This window comes from Lampris incognitus, chromosome 13 (genome assembly GCF_029633865.1).
Source record: "Lampris incognitus isolate fLamInc1 chromosome 13, fLamInc1.hap2, whole genome shotgun sequence".
Classification (NCBI taxonomy): domain Eukaryota; kingdom Metazoa; phylum Chordata; class Actinopteri; order Lampriformes; family Lampridae; genus Lampris; species Lampris incognitus.
The window spans coordinates 48548091-48570854 of record NC_079223.1 but is presented as its reverse complement, the minus strand read 5'-3'; the positions used below and the strand labels follow the sequence as shown (position 1 = coordinate 48570854).

The following is a 22764-nucleotide window of genomic DNA, read 5'->3' as shown; positions in this document are numbered from 1 at the left end:
ACCACTTGCATTTCATTGTACTATACTTGGCGATACACAATGTCACATTAATGCCTTATTTTTTTAAAACACACTCGTTTGTACTTTGATCTTATTTTGTCTTTCCCTTTCTGGCTCAGCTAACTCATATAAATGGTAGAAAATTAAGAACCGTAACTCTTTCATCAAGTTGGGCTGTCATGCATCAGATGACTGGCTGTCAGGGTACAGAGACATGGAGGTGATGTGAGCTTGAAAGGGTCACATGCTTGCAAATACAGGAGCTAAATATGTATCTGGGGAGAAAAACACACCCATCTGATGTCTGCATTTACTACAAGACACAACATTCAGGTTTGTTTAATGTTCACAGATCACACAGGCGTTGCTGTTCATACGTCTGTGTCTGGGTGATGTGTTCAGCCAAATAAAAAGTAGCTTGTATGTTCAGAAACTGAACAGAAAAATGGGAGGTGTACAGATGCCTTAAGTAATCATAGTCATGAAACGAGTCCACCAGTCAAAACGTTCTGCAGTGACATTTTGATGGGCTGCAGTACCTTTCCCGAATGTCTGAAATGCAGCTTTAGTGATCATAAAGGCAGTTTTGGTTACCTTGATGTGAAATCATTATTCATTCATTCTTCAGATCTCACAGTTGAATTTTAGTTATCTGGAGTGGCAACCCATCTCAAACCCTAGTGCACAGTATTCCTAATAAAGCTCATGGTTGTAGTAGTCTAAGATATCTGTAACTTCAGATATTACCACAGGCCTGTGCTTGGGTGTACCGTGTCTCTTTGAAGAATAATGATGGACAATTGTTTCAAGGTAGTGGGGGGGGAGAGATGAGTGGGTGGCTGATTGTTTGACAGCACTGCCAGGGGCAGTGTTGGGAGGGGATGAATGTTGTTGGCCTGAGGAAGCATCATTGGGACTGGGAGTGACCAACCTGCCTGAACGCCAGGGAGGACTCTGCAGGGGGACTCATGCAGGACAACCAGCGGTGGCAGCAGCAGCGCGAGGTGGGTTAGCCACAGCAGCAGGAATAGTGCCCGCTGAAGCAGGGACCAGTTCCACATGGGAAGGGGCAAGACGGGGCCACGGGAACAGCACTGGCCACGGGGGCATTAGCAGGGTGAGCCAAGGTATCAGTCGGTAGTATGGTAAAACAACGTGAGAGGTTTATGGGGGGAGGTGAGGCAGCTTGGGGTTGTTCTGACTTGCCACATCTGACTAGTTAGCCTGTGAGCTGAGAGTTGAGCAGGAAGAGGGCCGGCAACAAGATTATGGGTCCCAGAGGGTGGACTCGGAGAAGGCTGAGCTCATCACTTAAATGGTTTTGGACTGTGAGCCTATGGTGTCAATAAAATCTGATAAGAGAGTCATCTTTGCGCAGTTCATCTGAGAGCTGTGGGATCAGCCTTGAGGTTGGTGGTTGGTAATGTCATTTCCTGTTTTCAGGACGTCATCGCAAGGCATAGTAATATTAAACCAGTTGATAGATGATCGCAGGAAAGAAAGTTAACGCCGATTAGCCGTCAGCTGAGTCAGCTGAAGGTTGAATCCTCACGTTTCTCACCAAGAGTGCAAGGAGTCGGTGCAGTAATTGAGGACCAGCTAAACCCCCCCCCCCAAATAAGACAACCCATAAAATCAATTAAAATAATACAAAAGTCTCATGGAGTCGTTAAAAAGTATATAAAGCCACAAACAAGCAAAAATTACCCAGAATAGATCAAACTGCAAACTCTGTTATCTACTATATATGACACTGAATACTGAAACCCTCTGCCCCATCTCTCTCTCTCTCTCTCTCCCCCTCTTATCACCTGGGCTGTCGTGACACCTGCCTCTGTCCTCCCATGTGCTCTGTTGCAGGTAAGTGCCCCGGTGGTGCCCTCCACCACGCAGGAGAAGCCCAAGGACAGTGACCAGTTTGAGTGGGTGACCATCGAGCAGTCGGGCGAACTGGTGTACGAGGCGCCTGAGACCATTACTGCCGAGCCACCACCCCCACCCCTCAACAAGCAGCAGCCATCGCAGTCGTCATCCTCCTCGGTGCAGACCATGTCGCCCATCCCTGCTCACTCCCTGGCGGCCTTCGGCCTCTTCTTGCGCCTTCCTGGCTACGCAGAGGTGCTGCTGAAGGAACGGAAGCACGCCCAGTGTCTGCTGCGCCTGGTGCTGGGGGTCACGGACGACGGGGAGGGCAGTAAGTGATGGGGGTGGTCCACACACACACACACACACACACACACACACACACACACACACAAACATGTGCACAAACACACACACAGAGTTCCTTATCTTCTTCTCTACTTCTGTTATATGTTTTTTTCGGCTCAGTGCCAACTCATCCATAGAACCCCTGTTGTTTGATATTGACAACTACCGAGTCCTTATCCTGGATCTCATCCTGGATCTCATCCAGAATCTTATCCTGGATCTCATCCTGGATCTTATCCTGGATGAGATCCAGAATGTTATCCTGGATCTCATCCTGGATCTTATTCTGGATCTTATCCTGGATCATCATCTCCCCAATAGCTCCCTAATAACAGAAATAGTTTCGTGTGTGTGTGTGTGTGTGTGTGTTTGTGCTAGGGCTGGGTGTTGCCTACAACCTCACGATACGTTATTGCGATTACAATACATATTGCAATACACGGTGATTTTGAATAATGACCATGTCCTACACAGAATTTACTACAACAGCAGTTGTGTATTAGCTGATATAACAGTGAAGGCTTAGCCTTAAGGATCACACAACTTAAAACACTTACAATTCAGGCCTACAGAGGTCTTAAAAGTAAAAGAAAATGTTCTGTTTCTAATCTGAGACAGATGCGTTTCATCACTCAACCGACATGTTGAGTCTAAACTGACTGCAGGGGTCCTCACCCCTTATGCCTCACCCCTTATGCACATCATGTGTTATAGGGTGGGGATTGTATTGTGTTTTTATTCTTTTACGGGTTCTGCTTTGATTTTTTTTTTTTTTTTGATTGATCCATCAAGAGCACACTTAGGCAAATTCCCAACAGCTCAGTTTTGTGGCACTAAAGTGTTGACTGTTGAAGATGAGTCACAGTAGTATCATGGCGTTGTACTGCACAAGCTGCTGTACCAAGGTCAAGAGGAAAGGTAGTTTTGTTTTACGGCTAAAACGTGTACTGAACTAAACGCTAAGTTTTCTCATTAAGGTTAATTTACCCTCGCCTGACACGGTGTCCAGTGTCCCATCTTTTGTTTTGTCCAAGAAGGGCGACACTTTAAACCTTTGCTCTAGTGCTGAGGCTATGCACAGAACAGCTCTGTCGCTCACGTGTCTCTTGTCAAGATCCCCGGATACGGCGTGCTTAATGTCCCTCGTAACTTAATGTCCCTGCCGAGTGTGGTGCTTGGAAATGAGCGCCGTGTCACCACTGGGCGTGTAGCGGGGCTGTGACAGACAGCGCAGAGGTGTGTTCTTCTGACACTACGTGTGTTGCAACTTTGGCGGCTTCGGGGCTTTTCGCTGCATCTTCAGCACAGGCTGCGTCTGCTTCACGGAAGGTCCAGAACTCTTTGGCAGTCCTCCGCACGTCGGTGGACAGAAGGTCCAGAACTCCTCCGCACCTCGGTGGACAGGTGGTCCAGAACTCCTTGGCAGTCCTCCCCACCTCGGTGGACAGAAGGTCCAGAACTCCTCCGCACCTCGGTGGACAGGTGGTCCAGAACTCTTTGGCAGTCCTCCGCACGTTGGTGGACAGAAGGTCCAGAACTCCTCCGCACCTCGGTGGACAGGTGGTCCAGAACTCCTTGGCAGTCCTCCCCACCTCGGTGGACAGAAGGTCCAGAACTCCTCCGCACCTCGGTGGACAGGTGGTCCAGAACTCCTTGGCAGTCCTCCGTACCTCGGTGGACAGAAGGTCCAGAATTCCTCCGCACCTCGGTGGACAGAAGGTCCAGACCTCCTTGGCAGTCCTCCGCACTTGGTGGACAGAAGCGCTGTACACTGCTGCTCTAAGAAGTGCTCCAACATACCAGATTGTTTTATTCGCCACATGACCAAGGCCGGTGGAATTTGTTTTGGGTACACGTTGAACTCTGCAGCACAATACGTCCACGGACAACAACAGACACGCCACATATCGTAAACAATACAGTTACACAATAACAGAAACAAACATATTATGCACAACAGTTAGGGGAATGGTAGTATGCATGCCAGTGGTGTGGGAGGAGGAGAACTACTCTAGGGAGGAAATCAGAGTCCTGATAGCTAGGGGAAAAAGTGTTTAGTCTTATTGAGCAGTAAACTGTAGCGGCCCCCTGAGGAAAGGAGCTGGAAAAGGCGATGAGCAGGATGTGAGGGGTTGGAGATTTTCCCTTTTTTTCTCCCCAATTGTATCCGGCCAATTGCCCCACTCCTCCGAGCCATCCCGGTTTCTGCTCCACCCCCTCCACCGATCTGGGGAGGGCTGCAGACTACCACATGCCTCCTCCAATACATGTGGAGTCGCCAGCTGCTTTTCACCTGACAGTGAGGAGTTTCACCAGGGGGATGTAGCACGTGGGAGGATCCCCCCAGTTCCTCCTCCCCCCTTAACAGGGGCCCCGACCAACCAGAGGAGGTGCTAGTGCAGCGACCAGGATACATACCCACATCCGGCTTCCCACCCACAGACACGGCCAATTGTGTCTGTAGGGACGCCCGACCAAGCTGGAGGTAACATGGGGATTCGATCCGGCGATCTCGGTGTTGGTAGGCAACGGAATAGACCGCTACGCTACTCGGACGCCTCTGTTTGTGCCTTTTGTGCTTTCCTCGTCTGTGTGTGTGAGTGTTTGCTGGTCCTGGGTGTGTCTTTCTTGTCCTTAAGAGCCCTTGTCGATGATTTTTGGCAGGAGCATCTTCTGCCAGCTTGTTTAGTGACCCCAGTCACACAGCAGATCAGGCAGCCGTTTAGCCGGCTGCAGTCTGTCTGCTCCTACTCACTGGCAGAGCTGATTGGATTCCTAATATGTGGTACACTACAATATAGACTGTAAAGCAACTGTCCACTTTAAACAGTCAACATACTTCCATCAAACTTTAATTTTAGAAGAAAAAGACAATTAGAAAAATAGTAGGATTTTAGTAAAATTAATGCCAAATACAAATACTGACATTTATACACATAATCCATCATGGCATTTACTGTTTATTTTGCCAGCGATATGCAACTTTCTGTAAAAATGAATCCATGAAGGAGAATTGCAGCACTGTTGACAGCACAGTGTCACATGCTGTCTATCTGCTGTTCCTGTCTACAACCAGCCATGGTGTCTGTCTTACAACAAAATCAGCACGACATGTCAGAACTCACATTCACTATTCGTTTTCTCCAGGTTGCTATACATGCAACATAGCTGAAAGGGTCGAGTTGAAAGGTGACTCATTACAGGACATGAGTAGTTGTGTTTTCATACAACATGCTTTTGTTTAACAACTAAACCTCATTTTGGGGCGAAAAGCATGTATCTGCAAATTTGGTGGTTTTTTTGTTGTTTTTTTTTTGTTGTTTTTTTTTCTTATTCCGTATCTCAAACCTACTTACCCGTTTAAGGCTTGTAAATGCCTCAGTAATCGTAGGCACAAAAATTTGTTTTACAAAGCCATGCTAACCACTGCGCCGTCGCCTCACAGCAAGAAAGTCCTGGGTTCAAGCCCCAGGGTAGTCCAACCTTGGGGGTCATCCCGGTCGTCCTCTGTGTGGAGTTTGCATGTTCTCCCCGTGTCTGTGTGGATTTCCTCCAGGTGCTCCAGTTTCCTCCCACAGTCCAAAGACATATAGGTCAGGTGAATCAGCCATACTAAGTTGTCCCTAGGTATGAATGTGAGTGTCGGCCCTGCTGTCCAGGGTGTCTCCCTGCCTGCCGCCCAGTGACTACTGGGATAGGCTCCAGCATCCCCGTGACCCTGAGAGCAGGGTAAGCGGTTGGATAATGGATGCATGGATGTGTAATGGAAGACTGTGGAAAGTTTAATGGTAAAATGACAAAATGGAGTAAAGTAAGCCAGGCAGAAATGTTAACATTTCCCCGCTCCTGGTCAACAACATAACTACACCTCACCACCCTCACCTACTAATGGAAAATGTCAAGGGGAAACACTGGAATCATATTTAAACGTGGAAGAGTTGGCCATTTTCCCCCAGTACTTTTTCATTATATTTTTTTTTTTAGTGCTAAACTGGAATGTTTCATCTTGGATACGGCCTCATCTCTTTTCCTCTTTCTATCTGCCCAACCCCAGGTCACATCCTGCAGTCTCCGTCGGCCAACGTGCTGCCCACGCTACCCTTCCATGTGCTGCGAGCTCTGTTTAGCAGTGCTCCCCTGACCACAGACGACGGTGTCCTGCTGCGTCGCATGGCCCTGGAAATCGGCGCCATCCACCTCATCCTGGCCTGCTTGTCAGCCCTCAGCCATCATGCACCCCGAGTCCCTAATGCAAACACCAGCACCTCTGAGGTACAGACGCAGGCTCCCAACACACACGCACACACACACACACGCACGCACATGGATGTTAGATCTTGTAACCATCCCTGTGGAAAGTTTGATGGGTCAGGTGGAGTTGTATGCCTGGACATGCCAGCACATTTCCGGGGAGAGACAGGAACATGAGCACAGAAAATCTTAATTTATGGTGACATACATATGCCACCATAGCTGTCAAAACCAATTGTGTGTGATGATATGATGAGGATATCATGTGAAAGATTGACAAAATTTACTTAAATTTGGGTTGAGAGTTGGCCCAGGAAAGCATTGACAGAATGCTGTCCCGCCGCCGTCAAGTATCCGTGTGCTGCCTGTAATCAGTCTGACTTGATGCGATAGGCCACACTGTCACATCGCCTGACAGAAAGCCTGCCGGGCTAGAGGACAAAAACATCTTGCCTTTATTAATGGCCCTGTATCCGGCAGGCCTTTAGTCAAGATCTCATCTGCATATCTCCCATTGAGATTCTGACAATTTGCTTAATTGTTTAGCCTGAGCGATAAAAGGCAAGTGGCATGAACATGTCAGAGGCATGTACTTTGTATTACTGACACCTCCAGGGCTAAGGACCAGGGCAGCCATGCCAACATGTACCCTGGCTGTGCCGAATGACAGAAGCTAAGCAGGTATAAACTTGGCTAGTACTTGGATGGGAGACCTCCCGGGAAAACTGAGTTGCTGCTGGATGAGGTGTTGGTAGGCCAGTAGGGGGCAGTCTTCCCTCTGGTCCTAATAAAAATAACAAAAATCAAATACCAATGCCCCAGTGCAGCGACGGGGACACTGTGCTGTAGGAGATGCTGTGAGACGTTAAACCGAGGTCCTGACTCACTGTGGTCAATAAAGATCCCATGGCACTTATCACAAAGAGTAGGGGGTCCCCGGTGTCCTGACAGAAATTCCCAACCTGGCTCTCTCCATCACCTCTCTGTGTAATTTGCTCAGTGATTCCTCCCTCTCCACCTCAAGCTGATGTGTGGTGAGCGTACTGGTGCAAAATGGCTGCCGTGTACGAGGGGTTGCACAACTTCTGATTTTTTCAAGTCGACGTTTCTATCAATAAAGTCGACGTAACGTCGACGCGTCGTTGATGACGTCATCACATACACACGCACGCATAAAACACAGACAGAATGGACTGTCCAAAAATGAGCAACTTGTATTGACAAGATCTCTAGTGTGTGTGTGTCAATGTGAAATTGCTTAATTTTTCCCCCCACCGGCCACCGCATTTGCGGTGATTGCGGAAAAAAATAATGCTGTGTGATCATGTGGTCAACGACTCATGGCCGGTGCATAGGAGCGACAAATTGGCTCGTCGCTCCGAGGGTGGGGGGGTCGGAGATTTCGTAGGTGTTCAATTGGCTACCAAATTGGGAGGGGAAATTGTAGACAATTCTAAGAAAGTATTAACAGGGGGAAAAAAAGTGGTCAACGACTCGTCGACGTCTCCCGGTAGACGTCGACTTGTGGTAGTGACGTCGACGCGTCGATAAGTCGACTTTTCTGTGCAAGCCCTACCGTGTACCACCCAGGTGGTGCTACACATTGATGGTGGTTGAGGCGAGTTCCCTCCTTCAATGTGAAGCACTTTGGGTGTCTATATAAATGTAATCCATTATTATTATTATTATTATTATATCATCACACGTGCTCTGATGATGGCAGCACATCAGTCTTGTCAGACTGAGATGTCCGAGTTCAGTTGTGCCACACCTTCTGGGAAGAAGCTGTTTTTCAGTCTACTTGTACGTGTACAGATTGAGCTGAAGCGTCTACCTGATGAGAGTAGCTTAAACAGATGTTGTCCAGGGTGTGTAATGTCTTTTATGATTTTCTTAGCCCTTCTCACACAGCAAGTGCTGTGAAGGTGTTCTAGTGATGGCAGCTCAATCCCACAGTGTCCTGTGCTGTTTCTACAACACGCTGGAGGGAGGGCTTTTTTGTCAGCTGTGGTGCCGCTGTTGTACCAGGCTGTCATGCAGTTTGTTTGGGTGCTCTCTGTGGTATGATACAATTTTATCATCAGTTTGCACTGAAATTCATTTTGCATCCTTTGGCAGTTCCGTTTAAGAGATGAACTCGCAAATTAAACAATTAATAAATTAAATGTATGTGACACTTATTATAGACATCCCTAACACATCAGACAGTCATGACAAACGTACACATCACATTATTCCCTCTGGATTCAGATTTCAGTTAGTAGCACTCTGGTTTTGGTTTAGCAACAGGGTGTACTGATGTACAAAAGAATTCAGCCTGTTGTGTTTAAGATAAGGGACTCTAAATGGCCTGTAGAGGGCAGGAGTTGGTATTCTTTGTTTAAAACATGCGAGGAATCTGAAGAGATACTATCCAGCCTGAGCATGCGCTTGTTGTGAATTGCGTGAGAGGCGTGTGCCACAGGTTGACCAATAATCTTCACACAGATTTGGATCGTGTAGTTTAGTTTTACAGTTTCACAGATTGGCCACTGAGCCAGGCCGTACTGTAGTACAGCTTGACATGCTGAATAACCGATTTAAAAAAACAGAAAATAATCAGGCTACTAGCTCCAAAAGATCTGAGTCTGTGAAGAAAGTAAATGCACCGCTTTATCTTCTTACAAATAAATTCTAGAAGTCCGTGACGAGGTGGCATCTATCATAGCACTCAGGTATTTGTATGAGGAGACTGTCTAATTTCTATGTTGTGAATTGTCACTGGAGGCAGCTGAAATTTAGGAGAAAGGCCAAAAATAATTTCCTCTATCTTATCAGTGTTGATAATAAGCATTTTTATCATACCATTCAGTTAGCCTGACAATGTTGCACTGACACAGTCTGGGATCATCGCTGTTGGTCAACAGAAATACTGAAATGGAGTCATCAGAGGATTTTGTAAGAAACTGGTTGGGCACACAGGTGGTGCAATTTGCAGTGTACAGTGTGACCAACACAGGTGAGCTAATGCAGCCTTGAGATACTCCAACTGTCATGCTGGGAGGAGGAGTTGAGGACCCAAACGCATGACTTAGAGACAGACTGGGCTAGAAAGGTTTTATTAAGCCATATAAACTTACAGACAGCAGGAACAGACGCTACAGACCGCAGGGAAGGCTCGGAACAGGATGTGGTGCATCCGGCGACCAGGTGTCAATATGTGTGTGTGTTTCTGTGATGATCCGACGAAGCGTCAGAGCAACCAGAGTGAATATATAACATTGGGGGAGCCAATCAGGGAGATTGGGTGCAGGTGAGCAGGGCAGGACAGAAAAGCCAATCAAGAAAAGGGAAATGGGTGAGTAAAGCAGGGGCAATCAGGTGAAGGGGGTAATCATGGGGCAATCAGGGTTACTCAAGCAGATGGGGTGCAGGTGAGCGAAAATACCAATCGGGATGGGGAACAGGTGAGCCTTGATGGCCCAGACCACACAACCATGACACCAACATTAGTCCTGATCGCAGAGGAAAGTGTGTCATTTACCTTTACTAGCTGTATTCTGTTTGTGGGGGAGTTGTACCAGTAAATACATGTTGTAGTGAACTGTAGCTGGGTCATTTTGGACAGGAGTACATCCGGCTGAATTGTATTAAATGCAGATGAAAAGTCCAGGAAAGTAGTTCTGGCATACACTTTTAGTTTTGTCGAGGTGTTTGGAAATGAGATGCACAAGTGTGACAACCGCGTCTTCTGCGCTGTGTGACCTTGCTTGTAGGCAAATTGAAAAGGATTCTGTGTGATAGCTATTGCTTTGTTGAGACGTCAGAGCATAATCTTTTCCAACGATTTCATAACAACAGATGTAAGTGCTATTGGCTGAAAATCATTATGTTCTTTGGGACATTGTTTTTTTGGAAGAGGTTTTATGGGAGATGTCTTCCGAGTTAGTAGAATGGTAGGAGTGTCGACGGACAGGTGAAAGATAGGTTGCCAGACAGGAGCCAGTTCCCTGGCAAAGGATTTTAAAACGAGAGCACTGCTTGAGTCAGGGCCAAGAGCTCTCCTTGAGTTGGTACGCTGGAAGATGCACCTGACTTCATCCACAGTAATGATAAACTTTATGTATATAGCACTTTTCTGAACAAGGTTACAAAGTGCTTCACAGAACAGGATAAAATTGTTAAAAATGACACACACAAAAAAAATAAAAAAAATATTGTTAGGGAATGAAATAAAGCACTAACAAATAAAACCATAAAATAAGTGCAAAAGGGAAGAAAGCAATGTGTCAATCAAAAGTTATAAAAATAAGTAAGAGTACAAATAAAAACAAATGTTAAACATTTGTAAAAGCTTTCATAAAAAGAAATGTTTGAGATTTAAAAGAAGCTCGAGACTTTGTCTTATTTGAATAGGAAGAGAGTTCCATAGTGTGGGGGCTCTAACAGCAAAACCCCGATCACCCTTTGTGACAAACCAAGACCTTGGAATAACCAGTGGGGCTCCGTCTGCGGATTGTAATGGTTGAGAGGGCGTATACCGGGTCAATAAATTGGAACAGTAAGTAGGAGAAAGACCGTTTAAGATATAACAGGGAGCCAATGTAGGGACACAAGCACAGGAGTGATATGGTCATGCCTTTTTGTCCCAGTACTGAGCTGAGCGGCAGCGTTTAGTAGAAAATCCATGGTGGAGGGAGCCCTTGCTGATACCCGAGTAAAGTGCGTTGCAATAGCCAAGCCAAGAATAGCCCTTACTGAAGAAGAATAATGTTGATCCGTCGGTGCTGAGCAATTATAGGCCTATTTCTAATCTGCCTTTTCTGGGCAAGATTTTGGAAAAGGCAGTGTATAAACAACTGGATGGGTTTTTGCATGAAAACAAGATTCATGATAAATTTCAGTCCGGTTTTAGAAATGGACACAGTGTTGAAACAGTGCTTCTAAAAGTAGTCAACGATCTCAGAGTGAGCGCTGATAATAAAATTTTTTCCATTCTTTTACTCCTTGATCTGACGGCTGCCTTCGATACAGTCGATCATGATATGCTTTTAGACCACCTTGAGAATTGAATTGGCCTTTCAGGCACTGCCCTATCATGGTTCTACACATATCTCACTGGCAGAAGCTATTTTGTTAGTCTTTCTGACCATGTCTCAGACAAACATGTAATTTTCTCAGGTATTCCGCAGGGTTCCATTCTTGATCCTTTATTGTTCTGTCTGTACATGCTGCCACTTGGGAAAATTATGTGATCATGGAGTGAATTTCCATTTTTATGCTGATGATACTCGGTTATATTTATCTGTAGCACCAGATGACCCCAATGCTCTCAATCTCTTGATGAATTGTCTGTCTAGTAGTAAACAGTGGATGAGTGAAAACTTTCTCAAATTCAACGAAGACAAGACAGAAATTCTCATTATAGGCACTAATGCACAGAGAGAAATGATATCAAGTAGAATGGGAAGTCTGGCTGTACAGAACAAGACTGTAGTAAAAAACCTGGGTGTCATCATCGACTCTGAGTTGGATTTTAAATCACATATCCGCAATGTTACAAAGGGTACCTTTTTTCACCTAAAAAATATTGCTAGAATTAGACCCTACCTCTCCCTGGAAGACACAAAAAAGGTGACACTTGCTTTTATCTCTTCGCATCTAGACTATTGCAATGCACTTCTTACTGGTTTACCCAAAAAAAGTATCGATACGCTGCAACTAGTACAGAACGCGGCAGCACAGCAAGGGTCATAACAAAAACCAGGATGAGCGATCACTTTACCCCAGTTTTAGCATCTTTACACTGGCTTCCTGTAGCATTGAGGATTGATTTTAAAATTATTTTACTTGTGTTTAAAGCTCTACATGGTTTAGCACCCTCATACCTATCTGACTGCTTATCTGATGATGTTCCGAGCCGCTCTCTTAGATCCTCTGGTGCTGGCCTGCTCAATGTCCCTAGAATGAACTACAAAAAGTATGACGAAGCAGCATTTTGTTTTTATGCACCGACGGCTTGGAATAGACTCCCCCAACAAACAAGAGAAGCAATGTCCATAGATAGTTTAAAGAATCCGCTCAAGACTCATTTTTATGATCTTGCTTTTAATTAATTCCACTTCTCATCTCATCTTATCTTCAACCGCTTCTTCGGGGTTGGATTGCGGTCGCAGCCAGCTAAGTAGGGCACTCCAGACATCCCTCTCCCCAGCAATGCACTTCAGCTCCTCCTGGGGGATCCCACAGTGTTCCCAGGCCATATTGGACATGTAGTCCCTCCAGTGAGTTCTGGGTCTACCCCGGGGTCTCCTCCCAGTTGGACGTGCCTGGTAAACCTCCAAAGGAAGGGGCCCAGGAGGCATCCTAATCAGATGCCCGAACCACCTCAACTGGCTCCGTTCGACGTGAAGGAGCAGCGGCTCTACTCCGAGCTCCCTCCAGATGTCTGAGCTCCTCACCCTATCTCTAAGGCTGAGCCCATACACCCTACGGAGAAAACTCATTTCAGTTGCTTGTATCCACGATCTCACCCTTTCGGTCACTACCCAAAGCTCATGACTATAGATGAGGGTTGGAATGAAGCTTGACTGAGCTTTGCATTCCAGCTCAGCTCCCTCTTCACCACAACGTCCGCATTACTGCTGATGCTGCACCAATCCACCTGTCAGTCTCCCACTCCATTCTACCCTCACTCGTGAACAAGACCCCGAGGTACTTGAACTCCTTCACTTGACGCAACAACTCTTCCCCAACCCGGAGGAAGAAATCCACCGTTTTCCAGTAGAGAACCATGGCTTCAGACTTGGAGGTACTGACTCTCATCCCAGTCATTTCACACTGCGCCTTGATATCCTGTCCATGAATATCACAGAATCAGAGATAAGGGACAACCAATTTTCAGACATCCAGGATTTAGTGTCAGAGAGGCAAGTTGTGAGATTTGCTAGGCTGCTAGGATCTGTGGGTTTTAGTGACATGTATAACTGAGTGTCGTCAGCATAAAAATGGTAAAACACATCATGATTTTGTGTGCCAATTAGCAGTGCCAATACTTGTAGATCACAAAAGATGTTCAATTCTTAAATTTTTGTACTGTATGTGTTTCAACACCTGTTCCATTTTATTTCAGGTTTCTTTCATGTGTATTGCATAGCCAATCGCTACTGAAGGGTGGGCATTGCCACTGTGTTGCAAGACAGCCTTCGAGATGCACTTTGACCAATCTATAAAAAGATGCCATTGTTGTGGGTCCTGCACACAACCCAAAGCCATGAACAATCCATCAATGTCAGTGCAGAAACAGAGGTTGTCAACCTGCGTAAAGGAGTTTGTCAGATGTTCTTGACAGTTCAGAAAGATAGACATTTTTGTACCTGGTGACAGCAAACCCCATCCTTGCAATCTTGAACCAAGAAGGTGTGCTTTAGGTTTTGACAAATCCAAGTCCCTGACCAGCTCATTTAATTCTGGCTGTGTTATCAGATGAGGATAACAATAAAGGGTTCAGCATCTGGATCAGTGTCATTTTCCATATCTGGTTCATGCGTTGTGGCATCTTCATCTGCCTCATCTAGGCTCCATGTCTCTGGTGGCTTCGGTACTGGCAAACTGTCATCATGTGGCACTGGTCTCATGGCTGAAGGCAGGTTGGGGTATTCAATAGATTTCTTATTCTTAGTAGAGAAGCCAGATACATTGGTCAGACAGAAGTAACAGTCCGTCACGTGATCCTTCTGTACTCACCATATCATTGGGACTGCAAATGGCATTGACTTCCGAGTACCTCTGAGCCAAGCTCTCAGGTTGACTGCACATGTTGCACAACAAATGTGAGGAGCCCAGGGTTTCTCTTGGTCACCAATTTTGCATCAGAAGTAAAGCTCATAGGCTTTCTTAATAAGTGCAGTGATGGTGCGTCTTTGAGTCTTAAGCGTATACTCACCACAGATGCACCAGAATGCGTCGCAGCTGTCGCAGCACTGACGAGACATTTCTGCTGTATTAAATCTTCTTGAAGCAAATAAATCCTATTGCTAAGTACATGCTAAGAACATGTGCATCAACATGTATCCAAACAGCATCTGTAAATATGAGCAGCTTTTATAGCTTTTCTGCCAGCATCTAACCTGACTCAGTATGACCAGGCATGCCTAAGATAACATTTGCATAGCACCTCACTGAGTGCATGCCCAGGCATGCTTGGACTGACCAAAACAGTTTGCTTTGTGGGCAATATACTAGTAGACTTAAAATATGATGGGAAATCACAAAAATAGGTTATATCTACAAAATGGTATGTGATAGGACCATTTCAAGGGGATTTTCATGATCAGCACCCCAAAATCCATAAAATATACCCAAACGTGTTCAGGAAGCAAAATGTTCATTGTCCAGTGATTGGGCTTCAAGGTTACACACAATGTGTTTTGGTGAGCAATTCTGAAAGTGGACAAAACAACAGTGGACAAAGACAAAGTGTGTTTACAAGGAAACCTACCTTTGGTACCTTTTTAAAGAACTCTCTCTGCTGTTTAAGAAGTCAGCTCAATATTGAAAGGGCTTTAAAACACAAAACCAGCTTGGACCAAAACCTTCTACAAAACATGGGGATGATAAGGTAATCAACATTGGTGAAAGCCCGCTTGGAAGAATTAAAGAAAAAGAGCATATTAGAATCACACAATTAAAAGCAAAAACATCCATTTGCTTCAGAAAAACCCATTTCACAGAGGTCTCCATTCCAACCTGACACTCAGCTCCCTGGTTAATGTGGTCACCCTACTTCCAGTCTGCCGCGAATGTTCCTAATAGACCTGCATGCACATTGAGGCAACCTTCCACCATTTTTCTGACAAGCCGCCTAGGGACAGTCAGTTCCTAGGCATCCATGTGGGCTCTGGTAGATTCTATACAGCTGTGTGCCATCTCAGTTCAAATACCATTAAACATGCTGTTGGCTAGGGTGGTGTCATGAATGGCACCTCTCGCCTTTCGATAGGAAGGAGCAGCAGGATGGATGTCCTTTCATTTTCAGTTTCATATTCAGACGCTCAACCACTAAACCGAACACCCCTTTTTCATGGAACTTGGCTTACTGTCACTTTAACACGAACATTTTAAGGTCAGATTTGTCAAGTGTTTGACCAATGCTCTAAAACAGGGGTTTACAAAGTGTAGGAAAGTGAGCCTCCCCTCAGAGAACATAAAAACAGCTGCACCCCCCCCCTCCCAATTATTATTGCTATTATTACTATTATTGTTGTTGCTGTAATGTATGTTCCACTCAGGTATAGAAACGGGTTTCAACAATAAAAGATATATCTTTGAAGATGATCTTTTATTTTTTTTAAATATCTTTATCTTTATGTTTTAAACATCTTTTTAAACATTTTTAAATGTTTTAAACATCTTTTTTAAAAATTTAAACATCTTTTTAAAGTGGGGTTTACCTGCCTTAGCTATGCGCAACGCCACTCGGTATGATGCTTCGGTTGCCTTGGTATTTACAGTGCTAAATGTGTCACTGACTTTCTTCTGTGGCCGCAATTCCTTTAGCTTCCTATCAAACAACTCCTGTGGCTTGGTCACCAAACTTGGGTGTTTCATATCGATAGGACGCTGGAGTTTACATGGTCTCATACTGTCGTTAGCTAGCACCTCTTTGCAGATAACACACTGCGGCAGTGGGGCGTCATCAGAACCAATCCATGAAAATCCAGACTTTAAATAGTCATGGTCATACTTCCTCCGTGTTCTGCTTGCACGCTGTCTCCTTTCTCACTAGGTAATGTTACTGAAAATTGATCCATTTTGCTCCAAGCATTGCTGAAGTTAACTCGCTGGCGCCCCCCAGGGGAGGCGCGCCTCACACTTTGAAAACCCCTGCTCTAAAAGACCCCCGGTCTTCCATTTGACATTTCAGAAATGCTGTGTATGTGAGGAGCTCGGTGCCATGCCCATAAAACAATGTAGTTTGCTGTGTGCCATATGACAACATATTCATGTTTGTTTCATCTACACTAAAAGGCACTAAATCCATCCATCCATCCGTTATCCGAACCGCTTATCCTGCTCTCAGGGTAGGGGGGGATGCTGGAGCCTATCCCAGCAGTCATTGGGCGGGGAGACACCCTGGACAGGCCGCCAGGCCATCTCACACGGCCGACACACACACACACACACACACACACACACACACACACACACACACACACACACACACACACACACACACACACACACACACATTCATACCTAGGAACAATTTAATACGGCGGGCTCACCTGACCTACATGTCTTTGGACTGTGGGAGGAAACCGGAGCCCCGGGAGGAAACCCACTCAGACATGGGGAGAACATGCAAACTCCTCACAGAGGACGACCTGGGACGACCCCCAAGGTTGGACTACCTCGGGGCTTGAACCCAGGACTTTCTTGTTGTGAGGCAATCGGGCTAACCACTGTGCCACCGTGCTGTCCGTACATAATCCAGTAGTTTCCCTTTGTCATGCCAAGAAGGTAGACAAGAAATAGTGTCCATACGCTTTATAGTTTAACTTAAGTATGGGTTTCTGCATGCATGAATTTGAATTCAGAAGATCTCTGCAAACAAATTGCACAACACAAGCATTTAATCCTTTTCTGTGTGGCGTTATAGTGCCATGGTTTTTCTGTCAGATAAAGAATATTCTTACAGTGCAGTGTGTCAAGTTTCCCCCTGATCATTTTGATGAATCGGTAGAATTTTTCCTATACCATGGAGTTCAATCCTTCAATCCTAAAGGCAGCTCTCTGTTTAGTGACTGAACCAGTCTTTGCCGAGGCAGACTGTTCCGACTTAGACTGGTCTTAATGGTCAGTTTTGCTTGCTGTCTTCATCCTATTCACACTAGGTGACGTCGAACAGATCGAGGGTTTCACTGTTAGAGTTTCTAGCCCGATTCTTCACGTCTCTGTGAATGTTCTCATTCCCCGATTCTTCACGTCTTATCTCAAATGTCACGGAATCTTGCATAAACATATTGGCTCAAAAAGGAAGTCGAAAAAATAGAGTCGTCACTAGTGGAAGCCAAGGATGTAAGACGCGTCTCCTTATCGCTCCTGAGTCAGTGACCAAATTTATGTATTTATCCTTGCAATATTTTCATTTGGTGGGACTTCTGGCGAGATCTCTTGGCAATTCCAGTCAAATTTGAGCAGTTTAATTTTACAATGACATCTACTCGGCGAAAAATGGAGTCTACAATAATAGGCTGCAATCAGCCTGTGCCCTCTGCTGACCCATCCTTGCCACCGGATGCTTCAGCTGATGTGGACCCCACGGGAACAGTGACTGAGGTACTGTTACAGTCCATGATGGGCTCTCTCAAATCCGCCATTTTCGGTAAAATAGACTCTCTCTCCACCAATATTAGGTCAGAAATGTCATTGATTAAAGACGAGCTCAAAAAATCTATTGAGAGTTTGCAGAATAAGCTCGACACACACGGAGGAGCCCTATTGGAGCTGGAGCGCGGAGCTGTGGATCACAGCACACGTATTAGCGAGCTAGAGGCTAATGTTGGTTCATTAACGACCAGGGTGGCATACCTGGACAACAGATGCGAGGACCTGGAAAGCAGAATATGTAACACAGAAAAAGAGAATGAAATGATTGAAAATTATAAGCAGTATACTTTGCATCAGCAATTAGTTTAGCATAGTTTGTACAGCTATCACTGCTTCACACACAATAAAAACAACAGCCAATATGTCACACATTGAAGAAAACGTGGCTTGAGAGAGCTCCCGCAAAGATTGTATATTCTGCATAAAGAGTAAAGGCAGCTACAAGTGCCGTTGTCTTGGCCATTGTCATTAAATGTTTTTTCCTTGCGTTTGCTGGTAGAATTTATTGTTGATAAAGTGACTGAGCATCCCATCCATTGTTTGTTCCAAACCTTCTATCCCACTATCCCATTGGCTGTTGTCAGAGTCAGTCTCTGATTTCAGTCTTTGACCCTTTCACACTACGCAATGCAGCCGTGACAAAGTTAAACATGCTTGAAAAAAGGTGGCTGCAAAGACACTAGAGGATAATCTGCCCCTATAATTGGACCCATGTGGCTTCAGTCATCGAGCATAGCCCAATGCAAGAATCGACGTGATTCTTGTCAGTTGTAGAGCTGCCTTAAGATAAAAACACTGGTGACATACATACCTATGTAGGCTTTCCCTCCTCTTTGTGTGGTCAGCTATGCATTATCTCTGCATGTTTCCTGTGCTGAAAGTTATCTCCAGTCATTGTTTTTAACCTTTGTCCCAGCCCTTCATTCTTACTCTGTGCTGCCCTTGTATGTGTTTACCTCCAGCCCCAGATGTCCAGTGGTCATGGCGGGGGTACCACCGAAGAGCAACAACTATACTGGGCCAAGGGAACAGGCTTTGGTACTGGGTCCACAGCTTCTGGATGGGATGTGGAGCAGGCCCTTACTAAACAACGGCTAGAGGAGGAGCATGTCACCTGCCTGCTGCAGGTACGTCTACCTTGGGCTTTGTGAGGTCATCCTAAAAGCTGCATGTTGAAAAGCATGCTGTGTGGGCTTACCCAGACAATTCAGTTAAAGTTCTGCCTGTCGCTTATTTAAAATCTTTTAATAAATAGGTTCAGATAGTTTAATGAACTCAGCTCTGAAAGAAACTAAACTTTATCATTCCGTTTTACTGTGACAGGTGAGGCCCATAATACCTAGTCTGCCATTAGTTTTAATTCACTGCTAAACTCGCATTTGATCATTGCTGGTTTTCTGAAGTAAACATCCAGCTCATCCATTCCTTGTATAACCAGACTGAGAGCTGTGTCCACATTCTCGGCACAAAGTCAAAATATGTTTTCGGTGGGCGTTGGACTCCACCAAGGTTTTCCCTTGTCTCCAATTCTGTTTGTGATATTCATGGACAGGATCTCAAGGTGCAGCCAAGGTGAGGAGTGTGTCCATTTTGGGAACCTCAGAATTGCATCTCTGCTCTTTGCAGATGATGTGGTTTTGTTGGCTTCATCAGAACATGACCTCCAGCCCGCGCTGGGGCGGTTTGCAGCTGAGTGTGAAATGGCCGGGATGAGAGTCAGCACCTCCAAGTCTGAGGCCATGGTTCTCTACCGTAGAATGGTGAATTGCTCCCTCTGGTTTGGGGATGAGTTGTTGCCTCAAGTGAAGGAGTTCAAGTATCTCGGGGTCTTGTTCACGAGTGAGGGTAGGATGGAGTGGGAGATTGACAGGCGGATTGGTGCAGCATCAGCAGTAATGCGGACGTTGTACTGGACCATTGTGGTGGAGAGGGAGCTGAGCCGGAAGGCAAAGCTCTCAATTTACCAGTCAATCTTCATTTCAACCCTCACCTATGGTCATGAGGTTTGGGTAGTGACTGAAAGGGTGAGATGGCAGATACAAGCGGCTGAAATGAGTTTCCTCCGTAGGGTGTCTGGGCTCAGCCTTAGAGATAGGGTGAGGAGCTTGGACATCCGGAGGGAGCTCGGAGTAGAGCCGCTGCTCCTTCGTGTTGAAAGGAGCCAGTTGAGGTGGTTCGGGCATCTGATTAGGATGCCTCCTGGGCACCTTCCTTTGGAGGTTTACCGGGCACAGCCAACTGGGAGGAGACCCCGGGGTAGACCCAAAACTCACTGGAGGGACTACATGTCCAATCTGGCCTGGGAACGCCTTGGGATCCCCCAGAAGGAGCTGGAGGGCGTTGCTGGGGAGACGGACGTCTGGAGTGCCCTACTTAGCTTGCTGCCACCGCGACCCGACCCCGGAGAAGCGGCAGAAGATGAATGAATGAACATCCAGCTCATTACTGACTTTCCTTCTGTTTTGCACAAGTGATATTTTTTAATCTTTGCTTCCTTATTTAGTAGCTGTCGGCACTGCATGTATGGGTTCCAGGGACAAACTACCTGGCAAAAACAAACCCTGTCTACAGTGTTTATAGCATTAAATCTGTGTGAGACAGAATCGGGTTTATTGGCCATGTAAGTTTGGACACACATGGAGTTTGACCTGGGTTTCGTGGCTCTCACAAGTGTAATAACACTGTGAGACACACAGTGTTATGATACTGTGAGAAACAAACCTTCCCCCCATCCCTGTTTACTATCCATGTTTTTGACCAATATGTTTCGCTCGCACAAAATCTGAGCACCATCTTATCACATCAGCTGAAGTAAACGAGGTTTCAGTTTGATAATTGTTAATTACCTATGTAAAGCTAATTAAAGAAAATGAGAAGTAATGTAGGATTTTTTTTAAATTCCAATAAATTCAGTGTGACATTCTAGGAGCGATAGCAGCCCCTCCATAGAATAAGAGCCCGACAGGTGATGACCTGTCTTAGCTCCTGACCCACCTAACACACCATCTCCAATAATGTTTGTTCTTACAGGTTCTTGCCAGCTATATCAACCCAGCAAGCTGTATGGTGGGCCACAGTGGCGAGGCCCCTACAGGAGAGAACAGAGCCCAAAACAGCACGGCCCTGCCAGCTGTGCTACATGAGCTGCTCACGCAGTCCTGCCTCGTCCCCGCCATGTCCTCCTACCTCCGCAACGACTCAGGTATGGACGCAACTCTAAAATAGTTATTCCACTCACTGGATGACTTGGCTTTGGAGTTTTTTCTGCCCACCACACAGTTTTGACTGGAAGCCATGTGTGCTCTGCTGCTGCTCTGCTAACAGTGAGTGGATTCGGGCGTCTGGGTGGTGTGGTGGTCTATCGCCGTTTTGATTCCCCATGTTACTTCCAGCTTGGTCGGGCGTCCCTAGACACAATTAGCTGAGTCTGCGGGTGGGAAGCCGGATGTGGGCATGTGTCCTGGTCGCTGCACAGCGCCTCCTCTGGTCGGTTGGGGCGCCTGTTCGGGGGGGAGGGGAACTGGGGGGAATAGCATGATCCGCCCACGTGCTACATCCCCCTGCTGAAACTTCTCACTGTCAGGTGAAAAGCAGCTGGTCACTCCACATGTATCGGAGGAGGCTGTGGTAGTCTGCAGCCCCCCTGGATCGGCAGAGGGGGTGGAGCAGCGACCAGTACGGCTCTGAAGAGTGGGGTAATCGGACGGGTACTATTGGGGAGAAAAAGGTTGAAAATCCAAAAACGAAACACAAAAGTGAGTGGAGTTTTTGTGGACTCGATCTTAGAGATTTGACAACTTAAGTCAGCTTCATTCTATTGTAGCTTATTATACAAGACCAAAACAGTTCTGCTGGGTGCCCTCCACTCACTTCCTTCATCTTCTGGAAATGTACCATCAAAATTACTCTTTCCTGGAACATCACAATCCACTGGAAGGAACCAGCACTTCTCTTCAGCCTCTAGAGGCAGCAGACATTTTTACTCAACAGAGCAAACTTTCCTCAGGTGAGCAGAGTTCTTTACGTGAAGATGAAGTTCAGTAGTCTCCCCCAGTGGCAGGAGTTCACAGAAGCTGGTGCAGGTCTTCTGTGGGCTCAAAAAGACAACATTTTGTGTTTTTTGAAGTGGTCTTTTTCTACACGGCTCAATGTCCTAAAGTACTTTGGATCTTATTTTGGGGCACTAAACATATTGTCTGTCTTGAGTCTCTTTCACACCAGCATCCTGTTATTTTCCCGTGTTTCGGGTTGAAAATGTGCATGTCACGTTATTGCTTCTGTCTGGAAAGTATAATGGAGTTTGCAAATGTGAGCACACCCAGCATTATTTTGGCTTCACACGGGATTCTGTGAGGTTTCCTGTTTGTATGGTGGCATCTTCTCTTTGGACGTTGAATGTAGTATTGTCCTCACAAGTAATCCTTTAGGTCTGTGTGGCAGGATTTTGCACAATTTCACCTCTTTTTCTCTGGCCTCACACTTCCACCTCTGGCTAAGCATGGAGGCTCCAACAGTGGCTCTTAATAGACAGTGGACACTACAACCGAAAACATGACATCCATCCATCCATTATCCAAACTGCTTCGTACTGCGGGGATGCTGGAGCCTATCCCAGCAGTCATTGGGCGGCAGGTGGGGAGACACCGTGGACAGGCCGCCAGGCCATCACAGGCCCACACACACACACACACATTCATACCTATGGACAATTTAGTATGGCCGATTCACCTGCCCTACATGTCTTTGGAGTGTGGGAGGAAACCCAAGCAGACACGGGGAGAACATGCAAACTCCACACAGAGGACGACCTGGGGCGACCCCCAAGGTTTAACTACCCCGGGGCTCGAACCCAGGACCTTCTTGCTGTGAGGCGACCGTGCTAACCACTGGGCCACCGTGCTGCCCCCAAGTGTCAGCTCCTCTGCTCAAGTG

The 22764-nt window shown here is 46.1% G+C and overlaps 1 protein-coding gene across 1 annotated transcript in view; it reads left to right on the top strand.

The window, feature by feature from the left end:
• Positions 1-22764, top strand: part of birc6 (baculoviral IAP repeat containing 6) — a 274230-nt gene that overhangs the window by 148685 nt on the left and 102781 nt on the right. Inside the window, exons 61-64 of the mRNA XM_056291274.1 lie at positions 1861-2194; positions 6266-6483; positions 18795-18959; positions 20863-21034. Of these exons, the coding sequence (XP_056147249.1) occupies positions 1861-2194; positions 6266-6483; positions 18795-18959; positions 20863-21034 (889 nt within the window). The remainder of the gene's footprint in view (positions 1-1860; positions 2195-6265; positions 6484-18794; positions 18960-20862; positions 21035-22764) is intronic.